This window comes from Pristis pectinata, chromosome 8, assembly GCF_009764475.1.
Source record: "Pristis pectinata isolate sPriPec2 chromosome 8, sPriPec2.1.pri, whole genome shotgun sequence".
NCBI lineage: Eukaryota > Metazoa > Chordata > Chondrichthyes > Rhinopristiformes > Pristidae > Pristis > Pristis pectinata.
In genome coordinates, this window is record NC_067412.1 from 73,893,046 (window position 1) to 73,903,583 (window position 10,538).

Sequence of the window (10,538 nt, forward strand, 5' to 3'; positions counted from 1 at the left end):
AATGAGGGTTTTCAATCCAGGATATTAAAAATGGTAGTAATAAAATTGTTAAGCATTGGCCATAACATTACAAGACTCTAGATTTGGCAGAAATTGAGTCAGAAAATGTTACATTATTTAAGGAAGGATGGGTGAAGGAAACCAGCTGCCTACAAGATAGCTTGTGTAATGCCAGCTGAATGGAAACTGAAGAGTTTAATTAGAGTTAGAATGATAGAACATGTGGAACAACTAAGTTTCTTGTTCAGGGTAGGTCAAGTCGGATGCAGTTAAATATTTTTGAGGAAGTCCTTACTGAAGGCTTGTTTTGCAGAGAAGACATTTGAAGAGGGGGCCTAAAGTTGGAAGTAGACTTTTGACCTGGTTTTGGTCAAGGGATAGTGGAGATGTGTTGATTTGTAAGCTCTGTTATCATTGTGATTGTAAACTCTCTATTAACCTTTCACCATCTTGAGGACTTAGTTGAAGGAATAGAGTGTCACAGTAAGTTGTGCAGATGGAGAAGGAACTTGCAGAGATTTGGATTAGAAAGGCAAAGTTACAGGAAATGGAATTCAAGCAAGGTAAATGTGAATTCATTCTGTTCAGAGAGACAAAGGTAAATGTAAGATTCCTTGCAGTAATAATAACATCGCCAGTCACATTGGGGGTAATTGTGTAATACCCCTATCAGACAAGCTTGGTGACTGACATTGATATTTGTGACATATTTATGTAACTATTCTTATTCAGAGGAGAGCTTTGGCTCTACTTTAGTCCCTTGGTGCATATGTTCTTTCACAAATGATAATACTATTTTGCATTATATTTGATTTTGTATTTTAAACTGCAAATATTTCCTCCTTGCCTCTTGGGGGGGGGGATTCTGTGACAATGTTCTGTCACTCTCCTACTCGTTCACACTTATTGGTTTGCTCTTCCCTGCACTTGCATGTTAATCTTGAGTTTTTCCTACTACCAAGGCCCCCTTAACCTAGTTTTTTTTCACTATTTGACCCAAATACGTTCTTGACTTTGGTTTCCCAAATGTAACAAGTTGCACTAATGTGAGCAACCTGTGTACATAATTGTGTGAAGTTTGCTAGCAGCAGTCAGCTGTCTGTGTTGGCTGTTTGCCTACTCTTTAAAGCCATGCTTATCTTCAGCAGATAATCTACTGGTAACTTCCTCAACCAATCCAACCCAATCTCCTTGGCAATATCCAGTGTAGCACAGGGTCTACCAGAGGTAAATGGCATCATGTGCTTTGGTGAGAACAAGGCCTATCCAGAGAGATGTTGAACACATCATTTTGATGGTGGCTAAGTCTTGTTTCAGACTTGGCTAGCTGAAAAAATTGTCAAAAATATAAATGTCTCCAAAATCCAGGAATATTAAAAAAAATTAAACTAACTGAATATTGGGAATATTTTAAGAAGTCAAATTTCTAAAAGCAATTAAAATATTTAAGTGAACTTAATTGTATAAATATCAGGAATAATCCTGCAGCTGTTTATCTCCAGCATGTGAATAGTCACTGAACCTTTTCCATGTGTGAATAGCCATTGGCCAGTTTGAGGCTCTTGCATTTGTTGCAGGTGTGAACTGCCAGACCTATGTATAGGGCTATGCTGACAATTCCATGCAAAACTGTCTGCATTTGTTGGGGAAAATCTTATCCCAAAAAAAAGTCCTTGAAGAAAAACATTTGTTAATGCACGCATGAATTTAAAAAAATACCTAAAAAGAATAACAAAAGCGTGGGGTGACAAGAGTCATATTTGGTTTGTATTAAGCATTTGTGTCTCATATAATTTAATGCTTCTATTAAATGTATTCCTTTTTGCAGGGGAAACACTTGCATCTCGTGTTGCTGCCTCGCAGCTGATGTGCTTGGGATGTCCAGAACTGATAGCAAAGACCCGACAAGAGTATGAGGATGTTGCTGTCATGTTGGGCACAGATATGGAATAGTATGTTCTAATTTTGTTTTTTGGCTAATAATGTTTGGTTAGTGTGCATCTCTCCTATCAGTACTTGGTACCTTAAGTGGGCAGTTTGGAGAGTGCGAACTTGCTGTTTGTTAATAAATTAGTCCACCTATTTGGTATTGGCTCTATTGCTTCTCCTTGGGAGTTGTTTAATTATACAAAGTATTCATGACCCTTGTCAGTGTTCAGTCATTTGTAAATGTGAATATCATTGATTTTAAACACCATCTTGCTATATAGCTGATAAGGGACAGCTCTGATATCTCATGATCTGGAAGTAATCCTCTTTAAAATATTGTTAGTGACAATTAGTGGGTTACATGTTTTTAGTAATTGACAGAACCAAAGTATTTTGAATTTGGCTTCGTTCACATATAACTGTCCAACCATTTTATGAAAGCAAGGCTCCTTTTGCACTAATTTTGGTATGTTATTTCACAAGAATTCTGAAAGCAACTTCTGTTAGCATTTCATTATGGTTCTTGATGTACTTTTTTTTTACTGCTTTGGGAATGCTTGTATTTGGATAACACCTTTCATAACTGTTTAAGCACTTTTGAGATATTTTTGGAATGTAAACTTGTAATGTAGGGGAAAACCAGACAAATTGGGATTGGTTTATTATTGTCACATGTACAGTGAAAAATTTTGTTTTGCATACTGTTCATAGATCAATTCATTACATGGTGCATTGAGGTAGTACGAGGTTAAAAACAATAACAATGCTGAATAAAGTGTAACAGCTGCAGAGGGTGCAGTGCAGGTAGACAATAAGGAGCAAGGTCATAACAAGGTAGATTGTGAAGTCAAGAGTCTATCTTATTGTACCAGGGAACGATTCAATCGTCTTCTAACAGCAAGATAGAAGTTGTCCTTGAGCCTGGTGGTATGTTTTTTCAGGCTTTTGTATCTTCTGCCTGATGGGAGAGGGGAGGAGAGACAATATCCAGGGTGGGTGGGGTCTTTGATTATGCTGGCTGCTTTACTGAGGCAGTGAGAGGTGTAGACAATAGTCCGTAGAGGGGGAGGCTGATTTCTGCAGTTTCTTGCGGTCATGGGCAGAGCAGTTGCTGTATCAAGCTGCGATGCATATAGATGGGATGCTTTCTATGGTGCATTGATAACAATTGGGTTTCTTGTATTAGACTTGAATTCTCAGCCTTATCTCTAGAACTAACAACCTAACCAGAGTTGAAATGCAATTGAGGGCAGTAGATAAATATTTTGAAACACAAGTATACTCCATCTGTACAGATGCTTGAAACTAATTTGAATTGCCCTCTGTTTCATAAATTTACGAAATAACTTTTGAGGTATGCTACTTGTTGTAAAGTAGTTTTCCTGATACTCAAAATCTGAAATGAGAAATAGTGGTCTGATTTCATCTAGAGGTTGAACAGTTTGAACACCAGATTAATTTTAGGAAATAATTAGGAAGAATCACAGATCGGAAAATATTTTGCAGAGGTGTTGTGTTGAAGGATACTTCCATGTTGTGCCAAAGAATGAACAAAAACATAGGTGCACAAACTTTAACTTTAGGACCATCAGCTAGTATAAAATAAAGGTGACTTGGAAATTTCATATTTGGAAATTAAGGTCTCCACCTGTTGCATTGTTGGATGTCAAATCTAGTTGAGATGCTCATTACTTTGAAAAGATGTATTGCTTAGATATGCAAGTTACCTATATAGAAGCAGTTAAATGGGATAACACTCCATTGAGAAGGCTTCATTTTGTCATTAGATTTTCTAGGTCCTCAGTACCTATTGTTTAGCTGCCAAGTGCAGTAAGTGGATAAAAGAGTTGGCAGACTATACTAGTTGCAATGTTTGAATGTAGAGAGCTTTACTTTGTGAGCCTGACACAGTTTTCACAATATTTTCTGTACAGTCTAAAGAAGATCCGTGGAAAGGTGTGGAAACAAAGAGTGAGCAGCCCGTTGTTCAACACCAAGCAATATACTATGGATTTAGAGCGTCTGTACATGCAGATGTGGGAACATTATGCTGCAGGCAACAAACCAGACCACGTGATTAAACCACTTAAAGCTATGGAGACAAATGAAACTGCCTAAACGTGCTCCATTGGTAGAGTATGGCAACTTAACATGAGAAGACCCTTGGCTCCAAGACTTGTCTCTCAATAATTGTTTTGGATTTTTAAGATGAGAAATTCTGGCAATAATGCAATTTCATACCAGCCCAGAGTGACTCTTTGAAGATTGGAGTCAGTTCATTGGAAGAATGTCTTTTTTTTGTTAGAACTAAACTGTGAAAACAGGATTGGCCCAAGCATACCATGTGCGGAAATGCAACTTATTTAAATTGAGTAATGGTATTCTAATGGATGAAAATATTTGTAATATTTAACCAAGACTTCACACTTGTGATTTGATGTTAAATCAGATATCAGCAACTCATTGCTTTATAAATGGCAGAGGCTTCCTTTGAATGTCAGAAGGCTTGATGGTCAGATAAGTTCATTAAGGCCTTACATTAACACTTTAAAGAGGTGGCATTATGTTTTTACCTGTCTGTCAAATTATTTTTATAAACCATGGAGGCTCCCTTTCATTGGTAGCCTTTGTGCTCTCTGCCTTGTTAGGCCTTTTAGTTGCAAAGTCTGTGTTTGTGTTGAAAATTTGCTTTCCATATGAAAAGGAAGTGTGCCAAATGGACAATTTATCTTTGTTGCTATTTGCTCCAGTTCTTCAAATGTTGCAGCAGGATTACCAGTTGTCCTGTGTTGGTTCAAGTAATGCAATTGGATGAGTTTCATTGAGTGTCAGACACAAACTCAAGTGATGCAATGGAATGCATTTCCTTATCTGTCCCACAAATTTGAATGAAGCTGTAGTATGCGTTTCTTTGCATGACCATGCAGGTGTAATAATTGTACGGAGTAGCAGTGCTACAGCTGTCGCTGAGGTCTGGAATGAAGTTTTGAAGACTGACCCAGTGCAGGAACCATTTGGAATAATTAAAAGCAGTTAATCGGGAGAGTGGTTGTTCTTCTGCCTCACTGAATGGACTCATTTGATTTTTGTAGGATCATTTGTGAAGGGCTAAGGATTCTCTCTTTAGCCCCCAGGTAAGTATTTCATCTGTTATTATTATGTAGATTTAGCAACATTCTACAGTTCTCACATTTTACATATGCCATTGGTGCAAAAGCTTTGTGGGTGTATTTGGAAATTTTTTTTTGCTCTCAGTCTACATGCTGTTAAGTATAACATGTTTTCAGAGTTTATTCTCAGGTCTGCATCAAGAGTCACTTCAACTTGACCCTTCATTACTTCAACTTGATGATTAACTGCTTTGCTGGTTAATTGTTTTGCTGGGAGAAGCCATGATTGTAAATATTAACCTTAGATTCTCCCTCTTGTTGCTCATCCAAAAGTTTTGTTAAGTGAGATTAAACACAAGTCCAAACAATTAGATTAATATATAATGAAACCAGATCTTTTCAGCTGGGATTCCCAAGGACTTCTAGAGGGGAGAGGGATAATGTCTAGTTCATAATGTTCAGTGGATTGATAACTTTTTTTATTTAACAAAAATAAACAGAAGGTGATATGGTTTGTACTGAAGCTAAGAGAGATGGCAACATATACGGGTGAGCATATTCTGAAAAAATCTAATTTTCTTGGGTATGAAGGTAATAATGCACACCAGAGGTGGATATTTTTATTCTTAGATTTTTTTTAGATGTTCTTTTGATTATCAGCTATTTTAACATGCATTTCGTTCATATTTTGTTGCTATAGAGACCTCCAATTTTGGAATTGTCTGGATTTCAGGCTGTTTAATAGTATGAAGCTGTAAATACATGTGAATGAGAATCTAATGTATCTGTGTACAATAATAAAGCAGCTGGATGCTTCTCTAGATGCCTTGTGTTTCTATGTTGATATTTTTGTGTGGTCTCTGTCACTAACAGATTTTGAATTGGTGTTTGAAATGGGTTTTTAAACCCCTCAATGCCATTATAATATTTGGCAGGTATTCTGATAGCAAATTTTCTGCCATTTCAGTTATAAAATTTGCTCGGCTGACTTTGTTTAAATTTTTCTACCACACTCTTGTATAAAAGACTCTAGTGACAGTTGACTACGTATGTACATTGAGTACACAAAGAAAGAACCGATATAAATTATCTGTTCTAGAACTTGATTCTGTAATATCCTAGTGCCTATTTTTTTTAAAAAAGGTTGCTATTTCAGGTTAAGGACCCTGCATCAGAAAATAACAGTGAACTTGAAAGTTCATCTCAAAGTCGATTCTGACACAGATTGCAAATGAAATGGTTCAGTTTTGGACAGTTGCCATGGAGTTGGTGGCTGGGGAATGGTGTTTGATGGAGACTTTGGCGTTTCCAAAGTTTGGAGGAAATTTGTGTTAAGCTAATGGATGTGTGATGAACAGAGCTATGCTTAAAACATTGGGTATCATTAATGTGTATGTGGAAACATGCTGTGTTTTCAGAAGACATTGCCAAGGGGAACGATGAAATAAGGGGCCTTAGTTGCATTCTTGGTGCAGTGAGTGGGGTAGGGGAGTGTCACCATTAGTAAAGAAGTAAATGTGACAAGAAAATCCTTTTTTGGTGATTTAGCTGTCTACAACTGGACATAATGAAACGAGTGAAATGTGATTCCATAACTGGAGATTTGTTTGAAAATAATATTACAGTTGTCAAATGCAGCAGACTGGTAAGAAAGTGAAAGATTGTCAGTATCTCAGGATGTTACTTGTTCCTTTGGTGTTTTAACCATATGCAATGCATTTCATTGGTAATCTTTTTACATTAATACAAATATGAAAAATTATTCAAAATGACATTGCATTGAAGAGCATAAATTTGAAGGCCTAAAAGGGATAAGTACACTGTTGAAATAGGCTAGTTTGATAATATGGAATAAAGATGTTTTTCTAAACTTTAAATACAGCATAAGAAGGTAATAGATTTATAATTAGGTGCCTAAAGTTTTGAATAATGAGCTCCCAATTAGGGAAAAGTCAAATGGAGTAAACATTGGTACCAGGCCCCTGCTAAATTGTCCCCAAAGTCCCTGGATATGCAAAAGTATCAGAACACAATGGTATCTAGAGCATGAAGGAAAAGGTATAATGAAGGGAAATTCCATTTTCTTTTAAACCCCATAAAACCTTTTTATTTTCACGTGTCTCTCCTCTTCCCTTGACTGCATGTGTCCTCTCCTTGGACTGGAGCTGCACATTTGTGCTTGTGTTTCTCTTCCCCACCCTGCTAATTGACCTGTTTCTAATGTGTATTCTTACAGCCTGTAATAACTTTTGGTTGCTTCAGTGGCATGGCATGATGATTACATTTAACTGAATGTCATTTATGTTGAATCTCATTGTTAGCAAATGTTGCCATGCTGGTCAATCTCCTCAAGGAATTTCAATCGATTTTAAGAGTGACTAGTTTGTTGGGTTTACTGAACTATATATGAGAATTTGTAAATTCATCAATGAGTTTAAATATTTAGACAAGTGGGGTAAAATTTTATTTAAAATGCTTGACCATTCAGCAATTCTGAATTATATTGGTGTTGACTATTTTACATTTTGTATTTTGCTTCACTATGCTGCTGAACAATCTTCCAAGTTAACTCTAATAAACTTGTAAAATGCAAACAACAGTGCATCATTGTTTTAATGCTTTTTTCAGTTGCCAGATTGTAAGTAAAATGCTGGAAACACTCAACAGTTTGGGCAATATCTATGAAAAGGAGCAGTTAATGTTTCAGGTGAAAGATCCTTTATCAACCTAAAACATTAACTTTCTCTCTTTCCACAGATGCTGTCTGACCTCAATTTTCCAGCATCTGCCATTTTATTGATTCCCCCCCCCCCCCCCCCCCCCAAAAAAAAAGGTTTAGCAGTGTTTGAGTTTAGGGTTGTAAAGAGATTTGGCAACCAGGTCATTGGTAGGATGGGTGGAGGAGGAGGGGGCAGAATGGGAATGGCAGCATGCCTGCCTTTCCTGCCACTTTTCAAACTCCTCCATGTAACCAATGCACCACAACACAACCTCATAAATACAACCAAAATTTACTTTTGAAAAATTATCTTGGCCAGATTTGGAGATAATGTGAAACTAATATTGTGCCTGCTGTTTTTATTGATTCTTATACAATGGTGGTGGTGTTGCAATCCTAATTCTTTCATGATATATATCCAGTGACCTTTGAATTATATTTTTGTCTCTACTGCCCTTGGCACTGACTGCTGAAGCCATTTTCTGTTGGTGTGGAAAATGCTGCTGCTTGAGTATAGATCCTAAATATTATCGGTTTCTCCTTGAAGTGATTTATGATCCAGGTGAAACATCTTGCTATCCATCAACTATAATCTGGGAAATGTTGAATATCTTGACAACTTGTTGCTAAAAGCAAAATGCAGCAGATATTGGAACTGAAAATCAGAATATTCTAGAAATACTCAAATCTGACAGCTTGTGGTAAGAAATGGGTCATTGATTTTTCATCAATTTAGAAAACCTAAGATGGAGCCTAAAGGGAAGAGATGTGATATGCAATTGCTTCATGCTATATTGAGAAAATGTCCATGTAGAGGTGTAAATGGGAATAGTAGAATTGTTAATTCAAGTGTTGAGACCAGATGCTTGAAACACATCTGGTGGGAAAAAAAATAAGATGCTGTTTCCCAAACTTGAAATGTTTTATTGGAATATGGTGGAGACTCATGGACAGTACCTTGAATAAGGGATGAGATGGAAATTTGAGGCAAAGCATGCTCTTCTGACCTGTTTTATTCACCTCTAATGTTACTTCATAGATGGGCATAAAGGGCAATTGACTTTTGCAGTATTTAAGACTACATACTACAAGGAACATTTTAGAGACCAGTTGCCTCGGTAAAGCAGGATAAAGAAAAAAAACTTTGGATTAACTTAAAACACGTCATGTTTCATCACTGCAACACTATTAGTGAGGTCATAAATTCACCTCAAAGAATTTTGCACATTAACTAAACACGTGCAATGATATCAGGCACACTAAAAGCACAAATAAAAATGGAAAATATTCAGCCAAGCTGAGGCAGTGGTTACAGAAATGGAGTTAATGTTTGAGATTGAAACCTGAATTGAGAAAGAGAAAATGAGTTAATGCTAATTTGTAGTGGGTAGGGAAGGGATATATTGGCAGTATCTCTGAGAGGTCAGAGTTGCTGTGCTGATAAGGCCAGCTGATAGGTTACTGAAGACAGGTGACAAACAAAGGATGTGAAATGCAGATAAAAACCAATGGAAGTCCGCAGCAGATCCAGAGAGGAAAGAAAGCAAATATTATAGAGTTGTTTACCTACAGAACTGGCCACATCCAGTGGAAACAGAAAAAATAATTATTTGATGTTGAATTCACTATTGAGTATCAAAGGCTTCAATGATTCTGACAGATGAAACCCTGTTCCTTAAGTTAGACCTTGTTAGAATGGTGCAGGAGGTCCTGAAGTGGGAGTTGGAGTGGGATGGAGAATTAAAGTGACAAGTAAATTGGGAGCCCATGGCTGCCTTGCAAACTGAACAAACATGCTCCACAAAATGTTCACCCAATCTGCAATTGGTTTCTCTAATGGAAAGGAGACTGTGTTGTGAATACAGAGTGCAGTATGCTAGATTGGAAGAAGTGCCAAGTGAATCACTGTCTTGCCTGAAAGGAATGTTTGGGTCCCTTAATGGAGAGGATGGGTGACATTGCATCTCTTGGATGCATGAGGTGCTGTGAGAAGCAGTGGTTTATGGAGCATTTCCCTTTGAATTCTCTTCTGTTTTTTTAGAAAACGAGAGAAGGCAGAGAGTGGTAGTGGAAGATTTTTTTCAGATTAGAGGCCTGTGACTAGTGATGTGCTGCAGGGATTTGTGCTGAGTCTCCTGTTTATCAAATATATTATTGATTGGGTTGAGATCATAGGTGGCATGATGAGTACATGTGCAGATGACATCAAAACTGATGGTATAGTGGAGAGTGAAGTAGATTGTCTAAGGCTATAACAGGATATTGATAAAGTGGGCAAGCAAATGGCAGGTGGAATTTAAAACTGGACAATTTTGAGAAGTTAACAAACGAGGCTAGGGCATTCACAGTGAATGGCAGGGTCCTATGATGTGTTCTTGAAAAGAGACCTATGGTACAAGTATATAGTTCATTACCTTTTTCATCACGCAGCCTACCAGCTGCTATTTTCAGGGAATGTCAGTATTAAGGGACCCAAATGATGAAGGGTGCAGATGAAGGGTGTCAACCCAAAATGTTGACTCTACTTCCCTCCACAAATGTTGTGCTGTTCCTCCAGCATCATGTTTGTTGCTGGTGGAAAAAGGTGTATTGTGTGCTTGGCTTGCCTTCATCAGCCATGGCACAGAGTACAGAAGTGGGACATTTAGTTGAACAAAGCATTGGTTAGATTGCACTTGGGAGTATTGTGTGCTGTTCTGATTGTCACGTTATAGGAAGGATGCAATTAAGCTAAAGAAGGTTCAGAAAGGACTTGGCAGGAATTTTGCTTGGCCTGGGTT

The 10,538-nt window shown here is 37.4% G+C and overlaps 1 protein-coding gene across 2 annotated transcripts in view; it reads left to right on the forward strand.

Moving 5' to 3' along the window:
* Positions 1 to 5,862, forward strand: part of LOC127573105 (UDP-N-acetylglucosamine--peptide N-acetylglucosaminyltransferase 110 kDa subunit) — a 62,736-nt gene extending 56,874 nt beyond the window's left edge. For both annotated transcript variants that reach the window (XM_052020984.1, XM_052020985.1), the window contains 2 exons: positions 1,829 to 1,952; positions 3,864 to 5,862. In XM_052020984.1, coding sequence (XP_051876944.1) covers positions 1,829 to 1,952; positions 3,864 to 4,047 — 308 coding nt within the window. In that variant the 3' untranslated portion in view covers positions 4,048 to 5,862. The remainder of the gene's footprint in view (positions 1 to 1,828; positions 1,953 to 3,863) is intronic.
* Positions 5,863 to 10,538: the final 4,676 nt, after the last annotated feature.